The sequence below is a fragment of the Vidua macroura genome, chromosome 3, assembly GCF_024509145.1.
Source record: "Vidua macroura isolate BioBank_ID:100142 chromosome 3, ASM2450914v1, whole genome shotgun sequence".
NCBI classification, from domain to species: Eukaryota; Metazoa; Chordata; class Aves; order Passeriformes; family Viduidae; genus Vidua; species Vidua macroura.
This window is the reverse complement of record NC_071573.1, coordinates 25,225,253-25,249,950: the sequence shown is the minus strand read 5'-3', so window position 1 is coordinate 25,249,950 and position 24,698 is coordinate 25,225,253. Positions and strand designations below refer to the sequence as shown.

The 24,698-nt window shown below is 36.7% G+C and overlaps 1 protein-coding gene across 1 annotated transcript in view; it reads left to right on the top strand.

Moving 5' to 3' along the window:
* The window catches only part of CENPF (centromere protein F), a 33,305-nt gene extending 12,904 nt beyond the window's left edge, over window positions 1-20,401 (top strand). Inside the window, exons 8-19 of the mRNA XM_053974353.1 lie at window positions 39-167; window positions 1,745-1,867; window positions 4,472-4,607; window positions 5,074-8,525; window positions 9,027-11,324; window positions 11,881-12,021; window positions 13,068-13,244; window positions 13,840-14,001; window positions 14,212-14,398; window positions 15,096-15,575; window positions 16,883-17,076; window positions 19,603-20,401. Of these exons, the coding sequence (XP_053830328.1) occupies window positions 39-167; window positions 1,745-1,867; window positions 4,472-4,607; window positions 5,074-8,525; window positions 9,027-11,324; window positions 11,881-12,021; window positions 13,068-13,244; window positions 13,840-14,001; window positions 14,212-14,398; window positions 15,096-15,575; window positions 16,883-17,076; window positions 19,603-19,803 (7,680 nt within the window). The 3' untranslated portion in view covers window positions 19,804-20,401. The remainder of the gene's footprint in view (window positions 1-38; window positions 168-1,744; window positions 1,868-4,471; window positions 4,608-5,073; window positions 8,526-9,026; window positions 11,325-11,880; window positions 12,022-13,067; window positions 13,245-13,839; window positions 14,002-14,211; window positions 14,399-15,095; window positions 15,576-16,882; window positions 17,077-19,602) is intronic.
* Window positions 20,402-24,698: the final 4,297 nt, after the last annotated feature.

Here is a 24,698-nt window from a genome sequence, read left to right as displayed (position 1 = left end):
TGTGTTTATTTCTTTGTTTTTCTGCCACTGTTTTCTAGGAACTCTCTTGTCAGCAGCGTGCCTTGCAAACACTGGATCAGCAGTGCAACCAGATAAGAAGCAAATTGAACCAGGAGCTACAGCAAGCCAAAAATGACTTCAATGCTCTGCAGGCAGAATTTGACAAAGTAGGCTTTTTTTAGCATTAAAGTCCACTACTAGAGTGGTATTTAGTTGTCTCAACAGCACTGTCTTAATTATACATAAAGCAAAAAAATAATTAATGTGGCATCTTGTATTAATGTTTTTACAGTATGTATTAGATATTTTGTGATTACCATTTCTTACCAAAATAATATGTATTTAAATGTGAATTATAGGCTTCTAAAAGTTTGTCCACTTTTGTCTAGCTAGTCCACTTCTCACAGGGAAGGAGTTGTAAATGCAGGCAGTGCAGGTAAAATAAATCCGAGAAAGGAGCAGCTAAGGCTGATCACTAGACACTTTGGTTTTTTTTTTTTTTTTTTGTTTTTTTTTTTTTTTTTTTACATAAACATGCAGAGGGGTAGTTTGATGATAGAGCTACTGACCAACAGGTTGTTGCCCTTTGGAAAAACAGTCCCGTTTTCATATATCCTAGCCATACACTCCTCATGTGATCCTGGGGAGAGATGATAGAGGAGATAAAAAAGCAAAGAAAATATTACATTTAAATTAGCATATGTGTATACAGTGTTTGCTATCAGTTTAACTCCCTGAACTGGTTCTACACAAAATCAGATGAGTGTCATGGCTTGTGTAAGGAAGAAGATAAGTATGAAGGAGTTTTTCTGCTTTGGCAGTAGCTATCTATTTATAAACACATTAGTTGTCACAAACTCCCAACTTTCAGTAGTTTAGGAAGCAGCACAAGCCTCGGGAGTGGGTGACCAGAAAAGAGGAATGTTTAAAAGCCTCCAAAAACCCTTGAGAGCACTTCTCAAGCAGCAGAGTTAACTGATTTTCTAAAAAGAGCCACAAGTTCTTGAAAGTTATATTGAGAAGCCCCACTTGTAGGCAGCCTAAACTGAAACATCATTTCTAAAACTGCCAACAGATTTCTTGCAGGCTTGTTTTATTTTAGAAATATAGCTGTGGGACTACATTCAGTCAAAAGTTTTTACTGGGGGCTTCTTTATTATATGCATATTCTTTTGTATATGCTTACTGAAAAATTGATTTAATTGAGAGGAAAATAACTGCCTTTTACTTCCTTCTCAAAGAAAGGTAATGTATTACTTGATGACCTCAGAACAGACTTTTTTTATCCAGTAGTGTAATTTCCATCTGTTTTAATCTGGGACGTTTTAGTGCTCTTCTGAAAGCATTAAAACCTGTTCATTTTTTACAAAATCTGTGTCAACAGAGCAGTAATTGCAGTTATGATCCTAACTTTGATTCCCATAGCTTAGCAAAAAGGCAATTGTATTCCATTTTAATTTCTATTCTACAGATATTATTGTGGTGATGTAGCTGCAAGTTGGATGAATTAATCTTATTTCAGACAGTCCAGAAATGTATGTATTTTAGAGACATCCCATCTTTTTGGTTGGAAGCAAAGGAGTGGAAAGGCAATAGGCAACTTTTCTCTAAAAAGCAGTAAAGCAACCCTTGGGTCCATGGTGGGATAAAATAGTGTAGTTTCATTTTGTAACAGAATGTTGAGTTCAAGAATGGGAGTTTAAAGAAAGAAATCATACCTGTGATTACGATGTTGGTTTTCCAGGTAATGGCAGCAAAACAACGCTTGGAACACGACACCAGTGATCTCACCCACAAGCTGTGCCGAGCAGAGCAGGCTCTGTCAGCTGCCCAGGCTAAGGAAGCTGACCTGACAAGAAGCTTTCAGGTGAGCAATGCTGATGAGTATTTGGCAGAATTAATACCATAAATCAGCAATATGTAAACATTTAATACTCTGGAGCATTTTCTCACAATGGTGTGTTTCCCCATAAGCAATCTTTAAACACATTTGTGGACTACCTTAACTCATCCTAGTTGTAACAAAAAATGAGGCCTTCCCTAGCATCATGGAAATCAGTGCAGTTTCTGGAGTTAGCTGTGTGGTTAGGATTATTCATTGCTGTAATGCTGATGATATGGTTCTAGTTCATGTTGGACTTACTTTAAAAAAAATTGTTTCAAGAGATTCTTGCTTTTGATTCTGAAATAAAAATCAAATAATAATAAAATGAGTGTTTGATTTTGAAAGTAAATTCTAGAATCATTGACTGCTGCTTTGATTCATACTGTTAAACTCAGTGATTTTGTGCAAATTTTGGTCTTTAAAAAAAAAAAAGCATCTCTCTTAGAATAAGAGTTTTTCCAGCACTGTATATTTATTGGACTTTCTCCCAAATTAAGGTAAATTCAGAGGAGTTTCTGTAAGCTACCTCACTCACACTGCAAAAACCTTTTCACTTTAAAGTCTCCTCTGTCTTCAGTTACCTTGTTTAGCTTTGGTGGTAACCAGAACACCTACACTTGAAATTGTTCCAGTTTTGCCACTAGAGACCTCTCAATGCAAATTTTATACTCTATTTGGAGAATCAGCAGTAAGTAGGAAAACCAGCTGGATACCTATGTAATCCATGTAGCAGTTTGGTTTTGTTAAACATTCTTATTTTGCTTGTTACCAGTTGTCACCAGATATAAAATAACCTGGCATAGTCTCTGCCAAAAAATTACCTTAAAAATTCTCTGCAAAAGTCTAAAGTAAAATCGTGGGTTTTGTTCAGATCATCATAAACATTTGTATGGGTTTAGTATATTGTGAAAATTTAGGTATGTTCTTGCTGGTAGATTGCAATGTCTGAGAACATTCCCAGTGATTGGAATGTGACTGTTGTTGGAACCACACTTTGCATGGTTTTGGCCCAGCTGACTGGCTCTCTCTCATACACTGACTTGTTGAGCAAATCCAGAGGAGGCCACCAAGGGGATGATCAGAGGAATGGAGCACCTCTCCTAAAAGGAAAGGCTGAGAGAATTGGGTTTGTTCAGTCTGGAGAAGAAAAGGCTTTGGGGTGACCTAACTGTGGTCTTCCAGTCCCTGAAGGGAACCTATAAAAAATTATTTACAAGGGCATGTAGTGACAGGGCAAGAAATTATTTCAAACTGACAGAGGGTAGGTTTGTATTAGACACTAGGAAAAAATTCTGTACCCAGTCTGGCAAGGGAGGTCCCTGCCCATGGCAGGGAGGTTGGAACTAGATGACCTTTAAGGTCCCTTCCAACCCAATGTATGATTCTATGGATATTGGGAATGTTTGCACCAAATCGAAAATAATTGGACCTTTCAGCCATTTTAATTCCATAAACTTGTTTGTTTTTCTTTCCATAGATCACCCTAGGTTTTCTAATGAATGGCTTAGTTTAATTCATGTACTTGTATTGCATCTTTGGCAGCTTTGAATGCAAGGGGTTTAGATGCTTGGACTTCTTGGAAAATTTATTAAGATTGCTGGAAAGCTTATTCATTAAATTTATATGTGACTGGATTTTTTTTATTTAAAGTGTGGGTAGGGAAGGCTGTGAGTAGAAGGGAAGGCAACTGTTAGCAACAGTGACAGTTTTAATCATGTTCTGAGGGTAATTTATTTATGTTGTTGCAAAAACAACCCTGCCATGCCAGCAAGCTTTTAATTTTTTCCATTCAGGCCTTTCCATTTCTTGAGCTTGGCTTTTGTGAATCCTATGCCCATCTGGTAGTAGTAAATGGATGAATAATTGACAGTCTGATTCAGTTTGGGCTATGCCAGTTCCATGGCATCTGTTGGCCAGAGCACAGGAGTTTGGAGAACAAGGATGAGTCTCTTTAAAAGAACTTTTATTTGGTTTCCTGGGTGCAATGTAGTTACATAGTATTTTTTGGTGGTGGTCCTGGTGTGTTTTGTTTGCTTGTTTGGAGTTTTTTAAAAATCAGTTTATTTGAAAGAAATTGCTGGTAATTGCAAAACAACCATCTGAAAATGTAAGCACTTCTAAATATAAATTGACCAATGTTGCCACATTGTTGATGTTCAGTGGAAAGAGAACTTGTTTCTACATGAGATGACAGGTAAAATCTGATCTACACATTTCATGTTAATTTTGATGTCATTGCAGAGATTTGTTTACCGAGCTGCTTTGGGAAAGTAGCCTGATTTAATCAGCTCAGATTTTGTAGAATCTGTCCTGTCCCATCTCTGTGAAGTCATGTGGAGCTGTTTGTTCTATGCTAACAGGGAGTGCACTGGCTGCATCAACTGGCAGCATCTCTCAGATGCTGTCAATTTGCTAAGAATAAAAAATTCAGCTTATGTTTCCAAGCAGTGCTTAAGAACCCAGGCATAGATTCCCAAAGTCTTAACAGGATCTAATGGAATATCTTTACTTTGATTTAAATGAACTGAGTCCATTGATCTCCTTATCAATTTACATGAAATATGGCCTCATTTGGTTTTGGTTTAGGAAGTGAAGCAGGAAAAAAATCTTCTCAATTGTCAACTTGAAAAGAAATCACAAGAGATCCACCAGCTTGAAGAAGAACTAAATATGATCAAGCAATCTCTAAAGCTAAGCCAAAATTTTGCAGAAGAGATGAAAAGTGAGTTATGATTTTAAATTTACAGAACTCTTTCTGAATGTTTCCTGCAATGCTGTAAGTTTCATTGTGAATTAAGTTAAAAGTTTCTGCTGGGGGACATGATTAGTGTTTTTTAAGAACTTTGAGTTTGTCAACGAAAATGAGTTTTTTGTCTGTGAACGTGTACGGTTCCTGAAGATACACTGCTTTGAAAATCAAAGTGTACTGAACTTCTCAGGAAATTTGTTTTCATAGAATCTCTTTTAAATAGAAAACTTCTGTTTTGCAGTTCCTTTATGGAAAGCTGACTGTGTGATAGCGTAAAGTAATATAAACATCCTTCATCCATTGATATAACTTGAGAGATGCTTTGCAGTAGAATGAGAATTGAAAATAGTAAAAGTAAATAGTATCACCTCATCTATAAAGTTATCAGTAGACTTGCCAGTATTGACTGACAAAGATTTGATGGTATTTTCTTCTACAGATAAGAATGCTGTTCTGGAAATTGATCTGAAGTTACTGGAAGAGAAATTGAAAAGGCAAGAGAGCTCACTTTCACTGGAGAACCTGAAAATAGCTTTAGATGACATGGAAAAGCAACGAGAGTCTACCCAAGGTCTCCTCAAGGAAAAAGATAATCATATTAAAGAACAAGACTGTAAAATAAGTAAGATGGAGGGAGAATCAGAAGCTTTGCAGAGACTTCTTGGATTAAAGCAGAGAGAATGTGAAGAATTGCAAAAAGAGGCTACTGTTTTTTCTCAATGGAAAAATGAAACTGATAATCTTATAAATAAACTTAAGTCTGAAAAGGAAGGTATGCTGGCTCATATTAATGACTTGGAGAGTTCCCTTCAAAGTCAGCAAAGCAAAAATCACGAGCATAGTGAGAAACTTAGAATGATGCAAACTGAAAGTGACAGGAAATCCAGAGAGATTAGAGAACTTAAAGATATGCTGGAATGTAAAAGTGCAGAATTAGAAGAACAAAAAAAAGCTTTTGATGAACTTAAGCAGAAAGCGGAATGTTCTGATAAAAAGTACAGCAAAGATATAGAAAATATGTCCTGTAAAATATTCCAGCTCACCAACCAAGTTGCTGAAGTGGAAGAAAAGTTACAGCTGGCAGCAAGTCAAGGACTGCAAAGGGAGCAGTGCTATCAAGACCTGCTTGGTGAATATGAAAAAATCTGTTGTCTTGTAAAAGCAAAAGATATTTCAGAAATTACAGAAGATGGAGGAGTTAATCTACAAAGCAAACAGGAAAAGACTCCTTTAGAGAATATACAATTTGCAGCAACTAATTCCAACACTAGAGTGTTGGATCATGGATGTGCAGGAGCTGTTCTAGAAATGGGAAAAACTAAGGATCTGGCCAATTTACAAGAGCAGATCTCGTTTCTTGAGAGTTCTTTAGTGGCTCAAAAGCAGCTGAATTCAAATCAGCAGCAGCAGTATGAAGGTTTACTGCAAATAAAGAGTGAAACAGAACAAAGGTTATTTGCAGTAGAACAGATGTACAAAAGCTTCATGACAGAAACTGAGCAGCACATCAGTAATTTGCAAGCAGATATTTCAGCACGTCAAGAATTAGTTGAAAAAACTTCAGCTATTCTTGAGGAAAAGGACATGCAACTGCAAACTTTGAATGAAAGATTAGAGAACCAACAAGTTGAGCTTCAGAATTTAAAGATCACTAATAAATTGCTTGAGGATTCACTAAGACAGCTCAAGCTTATGTCTGCAACATGGGATTCAGAGAAGAAGGACATGTCTTCAATGATTTGCTCATACAGTAAAAAAATTAGTGAACTTACTGAAGAAAATACAGCCCTTAGGGATTTAAGCAGTGCTTTAAAGCAGGAACAAATAACTTTACTGGAGGCAAATAAAAATATTTATGATAGTTTAAAGGAAAGAGAAGAAATAATTTCTGAAATGTCTGGAAAACATGAGGAGGAAAGACAGCGTATTGAATCAAGAACAGAAGAAATCAAAACAGAGCTTGAAGTTTTGCAGGTAAAGTATAAATTAGTAGAAGAAGAAAATGGAAAAATTATGAACATTCTGAGAGAGCAGACAACTGAATTAGATGACAAAAAAGCAAAATTAGAACGAGAGAAACAGGTACTTAGTGAGAACAAAGATATCTTACATAAACTAATAGCCTCAGAAGAAATAAAAAAGGATTTGGTTCATGAACTCCAGCAACTGCAGTCAGAATTTTCCAACATCCAACATGTGCCTTTTGTGGAGCTTGACTGTTTAAGCCAGGAAAGGTTAAATGTCAGGACAACACAAAATACAATGCACGAGAAATGTGGCTTTGTATTTCAAGAAAAGGAGCAACTGGGGAAGGAACTACCAATAAAAAATGAACCTCTAATGTGCACTGTTAATTGTGAACAAAGACACTGTTCAGAACAGTTGAGAAAGTCCATGGAAGAAAAGGACATTGAGCTGAATAAATACCAAGTTAAACTTGAGCTTCTTCAAATGGATTTTGAGGATAGTGAACTCTCTCTAAAGAACTGCAGGTTAGAAGTGATGCAGCTGGAGACGGCTTTAAAAGGTATGGAAGTAGAACTTGAGAAAAATGTGAGAGAGAAAGAGAGACTGCAGCAAGAATTACTGTCTGTTAAAGAACTGAAAACTGCAGATTCTTCACTTACAGTGTTAGAGGAAGATGGCCATTCACTGGAGTATAATTACAGTGACATTTCCCAGGATTGTGGGAAAAGAGGAATAGATGAAAGTCCTTCATCAGTGTTGCTGGCATCGTCTTTGCAGGTAACAATAAACCAGCTGAGTGAGCTTGAGAAAATGTGTGAGAGGTTGCAGAATGAAAACACTGCATTAGCCTCTGGATTCAAAGATGCTAAAACCAATGGTACCACAGGTATTAATAAAGAGGAAGAGGAGACAGATGATATCATGAATGCAGATAGCAATTTAAAAGCTGAGAAAGCTGTTCTTCCTGATGAACTTATGGATCAAAGTGATAACAGTGATCTGAGAATGCGTTCTGATAATAAGGAAGTGAACTTCAGGCTTAAAGAATGCAGTTCTTCTGACTATGAAGATTTAAAATTGTCCAGCAAAGAAGTTAGGGTACACTTTGCAGAAATAAGAGAGAAGCTTATGACTTTTCAGGATGAACACCTAAAATTATATGAACAGCACTGTAGTATGAGCTCAAAGATATGTGAGCTGCAGTCTTGTATTGAAATACTAAAAGCAGAAAATTCTTCACTGTCAGCAAGTCAGAGCAGTGCTCATGTAGATTCTGTGCAAGTGTCACTGTCATCCAGCCGAGATGACACGCTGCCTAAATTAGATGAAACTAAGGCCACGGATTCTTCCTCAGACCTTTCTGTAAATCCCCAGTTTTTAGAACTAAGTGAGGTGGTTGAGTCTCATAACAGTGCTTCTTGCAAATGGACAGAGAAAATGAATCAGACAGACAGTTCTGTAGAAGTAATTTCAGAGGATGCAACAGAAATTTTGGTTGAAAAGTGTCATAATGATCACAATTTGGATTCTGTTAGAGAGCTCAGGAGTATTACTCCAAGAAAATCTAACCTTGAAAATAGAATTGAAGAACTTCAGATGCTCTGTCAGACATATGAGAAGGCCATCAAAGTGCTTGAAGATCAGTTTCATGTTCAAGAGAATATGAAGAATGAGGAAATACAAGAGCTGAAAGAAGTCATACTTTCTGAAAGGAAAGAAATAGATCATCTCAAACAGCAAAATCTATCTGAAAAGGAAGAATGGCAGCAGAAGCTGAATAATGTGACCATGGAGATGGAGTGCAAACTGGCAGCAGAAAGAAAACAAACTCAGAATCTCTCTTTGGAGCTGGAAGCAGCAAGACTCCAACTACAGGTCCTTGATTTAAGTTCTCATTCACTGCTCTGCACAGATATTGAAAATGTGAGTAATTGCTGTCATGCAAATGAGTTTTATGTAAATCCTTTGATTTGTGGTCACCCAGATAGATTTTACTGCAAAAATTCTATTTAAAATTGTGCCCCACAGAAGCAGTGGAAGAAAGAAGAAAAATAATCCATACTTGAGCAGTAATCTTTGTCCCTTTAGTAATGCTAATAATAATTCACTTTGTCATGTGGACACCTATTTTCCCAAAATACAGAGGGATGTGGTATCTTTGCACATAGTCTTTCAGCAAATTTATGTGAAATTTCTCCCTCAATACCTTTGAAATCTTTTTGGCCAAAGATGTGTTTATAAATAAGTGTCAAATGTTTATGTAAGAAAGGAGACTGTGAAGTAGGGAGGGATATCTATTTATTTTGCATAAGAGCAGGAGCTTTACTAATTTAAGAAAAGTTTTTAAACTTACTTTGTTTTTTCTTATATGTATTCTTCCCCCTCTTTTTTTTTTTTTAATTGATTGATTCTTATTCCTTGTAGAACATAGAACAAGAAAACAATACTCCTTATAAATTAAGAGTGCCTGTTGAAAACTCAGCTCTGAAAAACAATAATCTTAAAATAATCCCCATTGAGAAAATGGCTGCAGGAGATGCCTCTGTGTGTGAAAATGAAACTGACACTGCAGAAGCAAGATTAATGGAAGATTACACTGAGAAAATTTCTGGAGAACATGAGTGTAGAAATACGTCAGGAAAAATAACCAGCCCCTCAGACCATGCCAGTGCATTGTCATTTTCCAGTAGTAGGGTTTTGAGTGCTGGCGATTTCTGTGAAAATCAAGTAACCACTGAAATGCTTCAGGAAGAGGCAAAACAGCAGACTGCTAAAAATTTGAAGCTGATCTACGAGCTAGAAAAAGAACAAAACCATGTAGATTTGAAAATAAGAGTTGAGCAATCAAACTCAGAGATGAACTTCCAGGAGGCACAAATGATTTCAAATAGCTCAGCTTTTGCAGGACTGGAGGAAGCTACTGTAGCTGTTAAGGAAGAAAACTGTGGCATAAATAAAAAACACAGATCAGTTTCTGTCAATAAGCAGGAATTATCTCTTCATGTAGTCTCATCAGAAAAAGAACCTGAGAACCTAAAGTCTGAGCTGGAGATATGTAAAGTTAGATTGCCTAATGCAGCAGACATGTTTGATGATATAGAAATGACCAAGAGAGCTGGTCAGGAACAATTTCTTGCAGCTGAAAATGAATGGAGGAGTCCGAAATCTGAGCAAGTTAATATTGACAACCATGCCTTGTTCATAGAGCATGACATTGAAATGCTTCAGGCAAAATGTCAGCAATTAGAAAGGGAGAGGGAAGTTAATCTGAAAACTATTTCTAGCTTTCAAGAGCACCTTGTTTCGGTTACAGCTGAGAGAAACTATATTGGCCAAGAACTGAGTAGTTTGTCTGAAAGCAAAAAAGAGCTGGATCAGAAGTATCAAAAGCTACAAGAGAAATTAAATGAATTCAAGTTAACTAAAATGGATTCTACTGAATTCATTAGAAGGTTAGAGGATGAAGTGAGGACACAAGCAAATCTGCTTGAGGCTGCAAAATCTGATGCAAATCAATTATCCAATGAAAAAGACAGTCTTCTTCAGAAGCTGCAAAGTTTAGAAAATGATGCTATATCTTTCACCATAGAAAAAGAAAAATTCCAGAATGAAGCAGCAGATTCAAAGAAAGAAAAAGAGCTGATTGCAAGAGAGTTGGGAATGATGCAGCATAAATTAGGTACATCAGAAATGGAAAATTCAAAGCTTTCCAAATCTTTGGAAGGCTTGTTGATGGAAAAAGGAGAACTTGCCGCAAGACTCAGCGCAGCACAGAAAGAAGCAGACCAATTGCGATGTGGAATTGAGAAGCTGAAAGTAAAAATTGAGTCTGATGAGAAGAAAAAACGTCACATTGCTGAAAAGCTGAGAGACAATGAACGGAAAGCTGACTCTCTTCAGGATAAAATAGAGAGGCTTGAAAGGGAATTGGAGATGTCAGAGAAAAATCTAGAAGATACAGTTATTGAGTTGGAGACTGCCAAAGCAGAGGCAGAAACATTAGCAACAGAGATGGAAGAGATGACTGAAAAGCTTAAATGTTCTAACTTACAAATTGATGTCCTCACCTCACAAAAAGAGTGTTTGGCTAAAGAATTAAAAGAAATGCAAGAAAGATTCCTTGAACTGGAGTCTTCAAATTTGGCTACAGCAAAACAGTTGGAAGAAAAGGAGGAAGAAAAGCTACAAATCAAAGATGAGTTTGAAAATACTGTGGCATTGCTGAGATCTGAGCTCAAAGATATGAGTGAGAAATTAGAGTTTTCATGCAAGGAGGAAGCAGATGCTAGAGCAAAAGAGCAAATCTTGATTGGTCAGGTGGCTCGTCTTGAGCAAGATAAAATAACGCTGTTACGGGAATGTCAGGAAATAAAAAATGAAAACATCAAATTGGATCAAGCAAGGGAAGTACTTGTTCAAGAATTGATGGGTTGTAAACAAAAACTCAATGAAAAAGTGCAGGAAAATGGTGCTCTTGAAAAGCAGGTGAAAGAAACAGAAGCACTCTCTTTGCAGCTGACTCACATGCAGCATGAACTTGAATGCTGGCACCAGGAAAAAGAGAGGCTGCAGAACTTGATTGCTGAGTTGAAGCTGAAGGAGCAACATTTTTCTGATGGCGAAACCTCTCCAGATATCCTGAATGTTCTAAAAATGTCTTATAAGGACCTTGAGAAGGAACTGGAATCTACACTTTTTGAAAAGAGCACTCTATGTAAAAAGGTAATATCGTTTCCATTGGGGTAAAGTTCCCTTTGTAGGAGCAAGGATAGAGTGTCCTCTGGGTTTACCACTTCCTTAATAAATTAAATCCTAAAATAATTTTAACCTCAGACTTTTGCAGGAAACATCCTGTTTTTAAAATTATGTTTTCCATACAATCATAAATTTTCATTGAAGTTACAGAGCTAGAAAGCAGGGCATTGTTTTGCATAGGATGAAGGAGAAGGTAGCTTGAAAGTAGACATCGAAGTTTAAGCAGTCAAATAATGCAGGTTAGTTTCCTCTTTCCTCTAGAAGAAAAGGAGGAAGAACAAATTGGTATTGGGTGACTGAGTTTTCATATCAAGAATAAATACTTTGGAAGCTCCAAAGAAAGTGAAATAACAATAGTGCACTTGCCATGTGAAAACATCATTACCCTGTTGTGACTTTTGCTTAAAACTTGACAAACTGGGAATAAAATAATCCATCTAAAAAACTGCTTGTTACATATAAGTGTATTCTTTGGCAGTCATGGCACATGTATTAAAAATAATTCTGGAAAATTTTATCTCAGGTAAATGAACTGGCTGAAAGTCAAACTGAGCTGCAAGTCCAGCTAAGTAATACTGAACAGAAGATTGCCAAATTACAGGAAGAAAGAAATAAGCTTGCTGAAGAAATGCAATGTGTTCAAGAACATTCAGAAAAGAACAAAGTAAGTTATTCCATCTGCATTATTTCTGTGTTCAAAGCCAGATGCTCAAGTACAGTACCTGTGTGGAGACTGGTCAAGGGGATCTGTGATAATGTACAGTATTAGAGGTTATTGCTTCCAAATTTCAAAAAATACAATGTTCTCTTCTGGGATAAAATGATTATGTAATAGTTTTTCCCCCTCTTCCTTCCATCCAAAGTATGTTTTCTTAGCATAAAGGCCACTACTGGTTATCTAGACATTTTTCAGTATTGAGAAATTCTCTACTACAGGCTTTCAGTCATCAGACTCAGGAGGGCAGATAAAAAATATAGCATTTCTCAAAACTACTTTCAGTGTATCAATAGTGCTAATTTAATTCAGGACATAGTCAAGGAAGAAACTGTTTTGGAGCTTTTGTTTATAAATTGTTTGCATTTAATTCTTAGAGGCTATTTTATCATCTAGAAAACTTTAGGTCTTATTTGTGAGCAATCTTATGTCTTTAAACCAGTTTGTGGTCATCTGACCTATGAGCTTTATTTACAGAATTCTCTAACCAGGGGATTGTTTCTAATGTGGCATTGAGGATTTTGAGTGGGATGGGAAAAGAACAGATATTTCTGCAACTTTCAGAAATCCTAAATGGAAATACAGGCCAGCTGTCCAAAAAGTAGTTATAAAAATGGGTGAAAATACTTAAAAAGTTTTGTTGTCTTAAAGAGGTAAGACGTGAAAAAGTAACCCTTAACCTCTCAAGTCACTCTGAGGGAACAACACTGGGAGAAGTTAAGCTTTGATTTTGGCGGTACTGCTTGATTTAATGCTGTTGGCAAACTTGCACTTGCTTTCTTTTAAGAGAACCTTCCTTTGTGTCCTGTCCTACCTTTTGAGTTCAGATATTCTTTTCTTTGATTACAGTGTGTTTAGCCACTGTTAAATATTTTTTCTTACCAAGTTGTTTTGGAAAATTCAAAGATGCTTCAGATTTAAACAGTGTAATGGGTCGACTCTTTCTCCGTTGAGATAACTCCAAATACCAAAGGATGCACTATTACTATTTACAGATTCAGCTGCATCTAACAACTTCAGAAAAAAGTGAACTGGCCAGGTGTTTGGAGATGGTCCAGAATCAACTTCAAGAAAAAGAGAGTGAAATTAAAAGAGAGGTATCAGAATACAAAGACAGACTACTTCAAGCAGAGAAAGAACATCAGGATGCTCTGACAGAAGCAAACCGAAAGGTAAGTCAGAAAATAGGAAAAGTAGTGCTGTGAGTTTTTAATTCAGTTCTGTCTAATTTACAAAATTTTGCTCATCCTATTACAAAAAAAATTTATCTTTCCTAACAATATTTCAAAAATCTACATATACTTACCTTGGAGCTCAGTAAGTGTTAACTTTTTTCCATGTGGCAAGCTCTAAAACGTGAATCACAACTCAGTAAGCATTTAATCTATATAAAAATTGACTAGGACTATAACCTTGAAAAAGGGAAAGCAACAGTATGTTTAATCCAGGAAATGGTTGTTTTGGTAGGAAGTGGAAAGAAAATTTAACCAGTTCAGGATATAAGGACATATTTGTTGGAAATACATTTGTCAGATGTGCTATATTATAAGGATTTTCTTCTGTCAGTCTTCTTAGAGGCAAGATTCTAGTATTCAAAATATATACTTTAGACAAATTGCCCTTTCAATGTTCAATTCCTTAAAACATAATTATTAAATTTGCTGTGGAATTCCTGTGGGTTTGTGATATGCTGTTAGGTACATCTTTAAAATAAAACTCAGTGTCCTTTTTGGTGTCATAGTAATTAGGCATATTTTCTTTCTTTAGAATGAAGTAAAAATTGAGGCCTGTCATGAGAAGATTAGTTCACTGGAGCACATTATCAGCTCACAAAAACTGGAAATTGAGCATCTGAAGTCAAATAAAGAACAGCTAAATAATTCCCTTAAAGAAGCTAATCAATCCTTAGGAGAACTCCTAAAAACTAAGGTAAGAAAAACCCTTAAGTATGACCAATTACATGAGATTCCACTGTGTTGTAAAATAAACATAGGATTGGGAAACAGTGCTCCAGAACTTTGGCTTGACTTTGATACAGCCTTTGTTTCACTAAAGAGAACATAGAGCCTGGAGAAAATTATAATGTTTAAAAGGAAGAATTATGTTTCTGGTGAAATAACCAAATTTCTTATTTTTTAGGCTGATAATAGTAACATTATAATTCAGCTGAAGAAGGAAAATGAATATGCCCACAGTAAAGTGCAGATGTGGATGAAATCCTGTAAGCAGCTGGAACAGGAAAAGGAAATGTTGCAGAAACAACTTGCTGAACATGATGAGCTGCTAAAGAAGGAAAATCTGACTATGGCAAAGCATAATAAGGAAGGTAACTGAATCTAGATTGTCTTAATGCTTTCTTAGTGGTGCATTAATCTGTAAAACTTTCTTGTTCCCTAAAATGTCCACTTGCATATGCAGCTCTAGTACAGAGCATGAATCTTAACAAGGATAAAAAGTTACAAGTGCAAACGTCAAACATTTTCAAAATCTAGCTAATCTTTTTTTCTCTTATGGTGTTATTTTTTTTCTCAGAAACAATACTAGGTTCTGAATAAATATCTTAAGTCTTACATTTTTGGTATAAGTGACTTAAGGAAGAAAAGGGATGTTTTTCTTATTAAATAAGTGCGAGTCTTTTATTATTTTCTAACAAGCTTTCCCTGCTGATTCTCATGCTTTGTTCTGAATATTTTAGCTCACCTCATGAGATGCACTGTATTGTAAGTGATACTTAAAGCAAGTTAAGGGTACAAACGGAGTGTTCAGAAATTACAAAATGAGAGGGAAAATGTTTCCCCATGCTCTGGTCAAGGCTTCTTTTCAAAATTTGTATATTTGTGCTCTATTTAACAGGGACATTATTATGTCTATCATATTACTGAATTTGTTTCACAGTCATTTTTTAATAGTTGCAGTGTCACAAAACATGTAATTAAAAGATGCATGACCATTGCATTATAAATTCTTACATATGCATCTTTTATTATGTCAGTTATGTTAATAATCATGTTTTTCTTTGAAAGATGCTGATGATAATGCCATTACAGAAGAAATTAAGTTAAAATTGGAAGAATTGCAGGAATCTATGGAAGTGAAGACCAGAGAAGCAAATGAGAACTTGGAGAAATACTGCTCTCTCATTGTTAAATATCATAAACTAGAGGAGGAAAATGAGATGCTAAAAACACAAGTCAGTTTGTTGAGTACTCAGCTGAAACGGCGAGCAAGTGATGCTGTCAGCACTCCTTTGCTGAATTCAGAGAAGTCATTAACACAGAAGAGCAAACACTCTGTCAAAGACAGAAGGTCAGATGAAGATACCACTAAGCTTTCAAGTAAAAGGCAGAGATGTGAAGACAGCAGGAAAGACAATGGAGAACCAAGATCTCCTGCTCCAGAGACTTCATTGAAAAAGAAAAGGAAGTATGATATCTCTCAAAATCTGCAGGGTCGGGACAATACTGACTGTGAGCTGGATGGGCTTCCAGAAATAGTGAAAAAAGGTATTTATATCTTGTAAAGGCAAATGTTCTCTGAGCACAGCAGGTGTGCTTTTCTCTTTTGTTTTGTTGAATGGCTTCCACTCTAAAGCCAATTAGACAATGGTGACAATGCAAACATTTTTGGTGATAGTGATGGAAGCTGAAAGGAGTCAATGACAGATGTGGCAGTTGGTGCTAAGTTAGCTTTTGTGGAGCGCCGGTGTTAGACCAGCAGAACACATTTCTGTTGGATTAATAACTCCCATTCTGCTAAGAGTTAAGTGGTCCTGGCAGTCTTCTGTGCTCCCATCACCTCACTCACAGGTGTAGTGTGCAGTGAGGAAACTGAAGACCAGAAACTGGGGAGGAATGGTGTCTGGGGGGAAGCCCATGTGTGTTCCCCAAGTGTTTGCCTATTTGTAGGCTTTTATTTCTTTCAATACCAGTAATTAAAAGTGTGTTAATTTGCAAAACATTAAATCAACTAAAATTCCTGGAGTTGAAACTGACTTGCTCACAGCAGTTAGACTTTAATCTTCATGAGAAGATTAATTAATTAAACTCTCATCTTTATGAGAGTTCACTTTCTGTCTGCTATGAATGCCATGAAATTAGGCAACCTAGTACTCCATTTAAGCGTTCACTGCAGCAGGGGGTAACTGAGAAGACTACACAAATCAGGGCTTGAAAAATATCTTGTAATATCTATTAAGTTGCCCTTTATAATTAATGTAATTGCCATCATTAAATGACAAACCATAAGGATACTGAATAGCCTCAACTTTGGTCACTCCCAGAAGTCAGGATTTCTAAAGCTAAACATTATTTGCGTTTCACTTTCTTACCAGTATTACTCTATCTTCTAAAAATAGCCCTGTTCTGAGGACAAATGTGTCAGTTCATGTTTGACTTTTAGGCTAGATAGAGAGATAATAACCAGTCTATACATAAATAGTTCTACACAGAAAAAAGTATTAAAAATCAAGAGCATCATGTCACGGTATCATGAATTAACCAGTACTAGTTTTCAGTTTGAAATTACTCTTCACATAATAATGTACCTGTAAAGAAAAAGACCTAACACTTGTTTGATTTTTTTATTTTTCTATAGAATTGCTCTTGTAATTCAATGGTTCTTCTGTGATATACAAGTTTTGCATTTGAATTTTGGAATATGCAAGATCTGTTCAGCAATCTCTTTGTTCCATTTTCTCCAATGGAACAAATGATTTATTTCAATTAGCTATTTTATTCCTATTGTGAAAAAAGAAATCCATTTGAGGAAGTGTGATTACTTTAGGTTTTTATAGAAGCTGTTTATTTTTCAGGGTTTGCTGACATCCCCAGTGGCAAGGTCAGCCCTTATATTTTACGTAGAACAACGCTGCACCTCAGATCCAGTCCCCATCTGGCTGCCTCAAGTGAGAAGAGGCCTTTGTCTACACAGGACTCACAGAAGTGCAGACCAGACCATCTTGGTGAGCGCTGCTGTTTGACACCTGGTGGCAGCAAACCACAAAAGGTAACTTGGAAAAATTTTATCTGGGTATGAAAGTCATGGGGAAGACTTAATGCACTCACTAAATATATTCATCTTGCCAAGTGAATTTGAGGACATATCATTCTTTGTGTTCCTCAACAATAGAGTGGAGAGAAGATCATAAATACTGAATGACTGAAACATGACATGGGTCTTACCAAAGTATCAATGTGCAAATTGTTCATGTGCTTTTATTTGTGAACTCATAGGAACAACCAGTGAGAAATGTAAATTCAATACAGGTACATTTTCAATTTCTTATAATGGATATTAAAGAGCAGATATTCCTTATACTGTGGCTTCTTAGGTTATAGAGAAAGTAACCACCAAAAAGACTAACCTTTGGGAGTTTGAGCTTGAAGTTTGCAGAAAACAGCTCTTCTTGGAATTTCTAGAATAACTACAGATATTTGAGAGGTTATTAAACAAGTAAATAGGGAACATTTGGATTATAAAGAGTGGATTGTGGTAGAAGGGACATTAAAGATCAGCTAATTCCAACCTCCCTGCCACAGACAAGGACACCTTCCACTAGACCAGCTTGACCATGCTTACCAGATTTGGATGTTACCAAAACAAATAAATGCTACAGAGTTATGTTTTGAAAGTGGATTGTTATTAAAAAGAGGTTAGTAACTGAAGTTTACGTTAGCTTTGTGTTTTCAGTAATAGCCACATTGCTAAATGTTTCACAGTATATCAGAGCAATGTGTTCTTTCTAAGATGATGCAAATTCTTTGCAGATTATAGAAAATTGTTCCAACTTTAGGACAGAAATAAACCTTTTGTTGTCCAAAACCTCCTCCAAAGTTTGTAACCATGTTGTCTCAAGTTGAGCAGTAAGAGAATAGTTATTGGTAGCTCTTTGTATGAGGGCTACACAGAAATATGTCAGTAGATAAAAATCCTTCCAGTTTGCCAGGTTACACAAAAGTATTTTCTTGACAATCAGCGGAATCTTGCACATAGCTTTTTGGGTTTTTTCTATTTTGATTTCCTTTTTTTAAAAAAATCCAGTTATTTTGTGTTAGCACATAAAGTATGTTGGCAAGATACCAAAAGTAAGTAAAGGCAAATGCCACATAGTTTAGTGGATGTATAGCTTTTGAGGCCAGAAAGCACCATTGGGAAGACAAATTGGATCAGACCCATAATTTTTTGAGCTACAGCAATAGGAAATCAGTGTTTGGCAGTGAGAGTGAATCCACTGAATTTGTGTATGTTGTTTCAAGGGATAATTACCCCACTTGCCAAGGGTTGCTGCTTCTTACAGACATTGCCTGGAGGTCTGTGTTTTATTACTGTTTCATTAAGTGATGCCAATAAATTTTATTTATACTCCTTTGTCTGTTTCCCTATAACCTTAGAAACAAATGGTATTGCTTGTAAAGAATCTGAGTAGTGCAAAAAAGAAAGGAAGCCTCAGTCACAGAAAGTTGTGTAGTAATCACCTGCCAGCATGGTGTAAGCTTGTTGTAGGCTCTTGCTGACCATAGTCAGGGTTATAGCAAGTAACAATTAATCAGTAATAATATTTTCTCATTTAACTGAAGGAGGGATTTCCCAAACATTCCTCCTCGTTGTCTAAAATTGTATTGTCTAGGTCCAAGGACAGGTTACTCCTCACCTTCAACTAGATTGCAGTAATTAAAATTTCAGTGTTGGTTTTGTTCCCCCCAAGTGTAAATATGCAAAAGTCATCAGTCCCAGGAATTTGTACCCTTCTCTTGGACACTGCTTGAATATGTGTGTTTATTTTAGTTCAAGATGATGTACATCTGGGAATTTCTGGAGGAATTGCTCATATTGTTTCATCATTTGTTGAAACCATTAAAGCGTGTTGTTTCACTCTTTATATTAATGCAGTAAAAGGTGTGTCTTGTTTTAAAAGTGAAATCAACCTTGTTTCCTTCTCTTTGACAGGTACTTGTATCTACTTTGTTTCAAATACCTAGTTTCAAACTGTTTCAAATTTCTCAAGGTGTTTAAAAAGTACCTGTCATGTTCATATGCAAATTTATTCACTTTTCTATGTGAATTTAATGTAGAATTTGGGTGCTTTGACTGCACATCGGTCAAAATGTGAAAGCAGTGGTTTCTGCCCGGATGTCAGCAAAAAAAGTGACACCTATGCTTTACGTTTGCAGAATATGAAGGGAAAAAATTAAATACAGCTCTTGATACATAATACCAGGTACTTTAGTAAACAGCTTAATAGTACTGTCTGTTCCTTGTGTAGCTTTTTTCTGCTCCTGGAAAATAGCTTGCCAACAGTATAGCAGATATTTCGTCTCATACCACAACAAAACAAGAGTTATCAAGCCTCACTGTGTTGTGTGTTCAGAGTGATAAGTGCCTTAAAAATACATTTTTCTGCTTTCAATATGTCTATGTCTTTAGCAAATTCCCAATATTTAGTCTTTTGCAGCAACTCTTTTGACCCAAGGCAGAAAACTAATATGGTTTTCTATTACCAGTAAACAAGGATGTTTTTTCTTTGTATTACAGGAAAATGATGAGCAGCAGTCCCAAGCTTTTCCACCGATGACTTCTGCATCAAGGTCACCGCTTTGCCTGCATAAACAATCCCCAAAACCTCTCTCTGATAATACTAGGGAGAGTCGTACAATGCACAAAGCAAAAAATTCCCTAAATGAACAAGGATTATCTGGGCAAGATGAGCAAAAAGAAAATTGTAAGGTGCAGTAAACCTGACTTAGTCACTACTCAGAATAACTGGTGATGAAAACCAGTCTGTAAAATAAATATCAGAGAGCTATATGGAGGGCACCATTTTCTCTTCTCCAATGAATAACAATATATGAATTCTGTAGAGCTTCTTTGTGAATCTTTACTAATACCAATAGTCACGCAAACTTTTGAAATAATAGTGAACAGATATAATTGATCCTTTCATAGAATCACAGAATCAAGTATGTTGGAAAAGACCTTTGAGGTCATTGAGTCAAACCTATGACCTAACATCACTTTGTCAACCAGACCATGGCACTGAGTGTCACATCCATTCTTTTCTTAAACACCTCCAGGGATGGTGATTCTACCACCAGGGCAGCCCATTCCAATGCCCAATCACCCTTTCTGTGAAGAACTTCTCCCTAATGGCCAGCCTAAACCTCCCCTGGTGCAGCTTGAGTCTGTACGTCCTCTTGTCCTATTGCTGGTTAACTGAGAGAAGAGACCAACCCCCACCTGGCTACAATGTCTTTTTAGATGTAATTGTAGAATTTTCTGTAAATATGTCTTTATAAAGCTGTTAAAAAATTAAAACATAGAAAAAGTGGCCGCATTTTGCCATGTAGTTAATTGTTGTAATTTTTATTGTGTACCAATGGTTGATTTACAAATGGAAAATAAACGTACTTAAATATCTAAAAAGACTAGTTTCCAGGAAAAATGTGGAAAATGCCATTGGATGATTCAAAATGAAGCAGTGACTTACTTTCTAAGTGCAAGACAAAAATATAGAACCAGATAGAAAGTGCATCCAATGCACAGGTCTAGCTAGTGTTCTCTGTCTTGGTATCCCTTCTTCCTGATGGAATAATACTGTGCAAATAGGGGTGAGACATGATTCAAACAAAGCCAAAGAGGACTGTCTGTTTCCCTGAAATTAAGCATCTGACAATGTACTTCCCTAGCTGAAGGTCTTTTGTTGATCTTCACATCTGCCAAATGGCCCTTGGCCAGCCAGTAAACCTCAGTAAGATGGGCGTGAGCACTTTGTACTAGACCAGAAAGGACCCTATAACAACAAATTTGTTTTTGTTCTACCAGCAATGGCTGCCTACTTCTCTGCTGCAGATCACCCTTCACTTTGACAATTCTTAGCCTCAAATCTGTCTCTATGAAAATCACTGAAGATCTGTAGCTGATGTAAGGAGAATGGATGTGTTGGGAAATGTTCAGGTGTCAAGAAATGTCTGTGTGGAATGCCCTAGGTTACCTCCTTTTCATCCAGGAAAGATCTTTGAGATATCAACTGACAGTGACTTTTCTGGAAATAGCATATAAGATTCTGGTATCATCAATACAAGAGAAATAACTCCATCCAGTTCATGGATTCATTTCATGCACTTGAATTTAGAATGATTCATTACAAAAATGCTCACCCCAGCTTGTGAATTTCAGAGGTCAAACTGGACTTGCCCAGCAGCACAGACTAATTTAACATTACAGCCACATCAGTCATTACCCACCTAAGCAGAAATTACTTGCTGATAATTCATATTGCTTATGCTCACCTGGCCTGGCCAGGTATTAGGGAAATCAAGCTCCTGTACATGAGCAGTAGTGCCCTAAAGCTCCAAGATACACAGCAGAGGCATTTTCACATTGTTGTTGTTACTGTGTCAGAAAGATGTTGTTTCTTCTTTCAACAAAACTGTGTAATAATGTTTTCTACACCTTGAAAAATTTTTCTTAAACTAAAAGACAATACTTATGTTTCAAGCTGAACTTTCAGAATATAATTATACCTTCTACTTCATGGTTAGTTTCACCCTCAGAGCAGAGTGGTTTTCTCTTTTCTACATATACATACATGCCATTATTCTGCCTTTCTTACAGTACTGTCAGAATGCAGTCAGTTTAGGAGAAAAATGATCTACTCATCAGTCTAACCAAAACATCTTTAAAGAAATTCAACATTGGTATGAAATATGTGTAACAGAATCAGCAAATGAAAATATTTTTCATTGTTCAAAAGATCAAAATCTTGCCAGACAAACTATCCTTCAGTAACTAGATATTACCAGTGCTTGGGGTCACAGCAGTAGATCTTGTGGCTTTTTCTTAAATATCTCAAGTTGTTTGTTAACTCAAGTGTTAGGTAGTTAAAGCAATCCTTGTAGACTGAAAGGGATCCATCTTAAAGGATGCATTTTATTGCCTCATCTTATGTCAGGATACTGTCAAAGCTCAAAAAAGCTAAATTATTTCAGATCAAGTTTTGTATCTTGACAAAGGAATCATCTGTGGAATTAGCAATTAAAAAAATAAGTGTCTTGAGATAGAAGCATGGGTATGAAGAGGCTTTGGTAGCCGATAATAGAAAAAACCCAAACAAAGCTGGTGTGTTTTATTTATCCAAATCATTGTTTTTCTATTCTAATCTGATGCCTTGAAAAGTGTCCCACTTGGAGAAGAGTGTGGAAAAATATCTATCTTTAGAACGCTGTCTAATCTTAACCAGACAAATTTGAACAACTATGTTACAACGAAAGAAGTGATTATCATCAGTAAAAGAAAGCATTGAGACTTTAGTTGTTACATGTTTTCCTACATGGCTGCATTTGTATTTTATAAGCCTTTATATTTCATTAAGTGTGAAATGTTTGCATTTTGAAAGGTTACAATGTCTAGTATGTATTGGAGTACTGGTATGTATGTATTTTGCTGTAGGTTAAGATTTTAAGAGGTCTTAGATTAATGCCTGAATCTATTGAAAGTGGGACTTCATATTTTACATTCCCTTGCAAACTGATGAGACTTCAAGTCACAATCCACACAGGGAAGCTCTATCAAGAACATAATTTCCAACCTATATGTATATCAAACATGCAGAACAAAAAAATCAGAGGGCCTCATCAGGATTCCTAGTAGGATTGCATAGGACGTGCTTTGTCATCTCTCTCTAATGAATGAAAGGACACTTATATGTGGCTTTCTATTCTGACTGTAAAAATGTCTTTGGTGCTCTACTATTGTTCTTAGCATGCTAACCTGGTTGTTGCCATAGTGATACTGTCTTACATCACAGGAAGATGCATTAGCTGGATCTCTTCTTCACTTTCCTGTTTACCCAAGGTTTACATTATAATTGGTGTAAAATCTAGTTTGCTGTCCCAAGTGGTTTTGCATGCTCCCTGAAATGCCCAGGGCTGTACATTAAAAGCATGCTGCAGGAATGCTGCCATCCTTCTGCCATGTTCCCCCACAGCTGATGGAAGGGTCTGGGTGGTTTGTGATGTTCAGCTCTTTCTTCAGACTTTGAGCTATTCTTCTCATTTTTACCTAGTAATGAAAGAAAAACATAAAAGGAGATTTGTTTGTCAGCTGTTCTTCTTGGATTCTTATTATTAACAGCCAATGTTTGAACTGATCTCTCAGGTGTTATAATTTAAAATGTTCCTAGAATTTAAAATGTTTGAAATGTCAGATCCTGCTGTGACTTATGCAGCCCCCTTGGCTGCAGGGGTGATCATGAGTTCTCTGCACTGCCCTGCATTTCCACTCCTGGGGACAGTGCTGCCATTCCTACGCTTGTTGGTTCACTGGGACCACTTGGAAGCATCTGCTCATCCAGTTGTCACTGTACAGAGTATAGCTGACACCAAAGAAGACTTCAAGCATCAGCCCTTTATTGGTCTTCAGCACAACCTTTTATACGCTTCATCTTACATGCATTGCACCTGTGTGCCCTCTCTACCCTTTTGTGATTGGTCAGTGCCTCGGCACAGAGAGTGGCACAGGAGTGTCTCAGTAATGAGACATGGAGTGCCTCATTACCTTCAGTGCTGGTCACCTGTCCTGCACTCCCCCATTAGGGATGAGGCTGTGCCACAGCCCCACTCCCAATTACCACATACTGTGTGCCTACATCCAGTGACGGCCGGTGGGAGGGAGAGATGGAGCTGAAAAAAAAATCACACTCTTACTATCCAGCTGATGTTTTTGGTGTGCCCTTCAGTTGATTCAAATTAATAAACTTTTAAGGAGAAAGAAAAATACCAGGGAAGCAGCAATGAATCCAAACGTGCCTGGTCTCAGAAGTGTGTATTGAACAACAAAGCAAATAGTGCCCTAAAACCTTGAAGGTGATGACAGAGAAAATATCAACACACACCTAATGGGGAACTTCTCCATGCAACACATGCCAAACAAGTTCCCTTTACACAGGGTAATATTGCTGAACAGTGTAAACACTGTAAGGAAAAAGAGAAAACAAGCTTGCCACTGCATGGCCCAGTGCTGGAGAACACACCAGATTTGTCCCAGAACTAGTTTCAGGTGCCTTGTTCTTGCTGTTTAAGATTTCAGCTGTCTAGCCCTTAAAATGATTCCACCTCCCTCTGCTTTGTCTATCTTATCCTAAATAGCCATAAATTACAAAAGGCTGCCAGTAATTTTCTGCAGAAAACAGCAATCGAAAACAGCTGTTGGAACTTAACAATGTTGACAACTGGATGCAAGGTGGACTGTGGTGAAAGCAGACTGCAATTGCAGTATTCAAAGGCAATGTTGTGGACTTGCTTGATATATGGACTAGTTTGTCTATCGTTCTAGGGACAGGAGATAGAAGATGATCTCTGTAAACATATATATATATATATATATTTATATATATAATATCTGTATCATTTACATGTATATAAAATAGAATATATTTGTGTGTGTGCATATTCTCTGACATACTTATATGCACACCCAAGCAGTTATTTCAGTGTCAAGTTCAGAAAATCTATGGAACATAGAAAAACAGGATGTAGCTATGAAACAGCTAAGATGTAGCTATGAAACAGCTAAATTTGTTTGGCTTTTTGCATGGTTTTATTCCTGGAAGCTTTTTTAACAGCAGACAAATC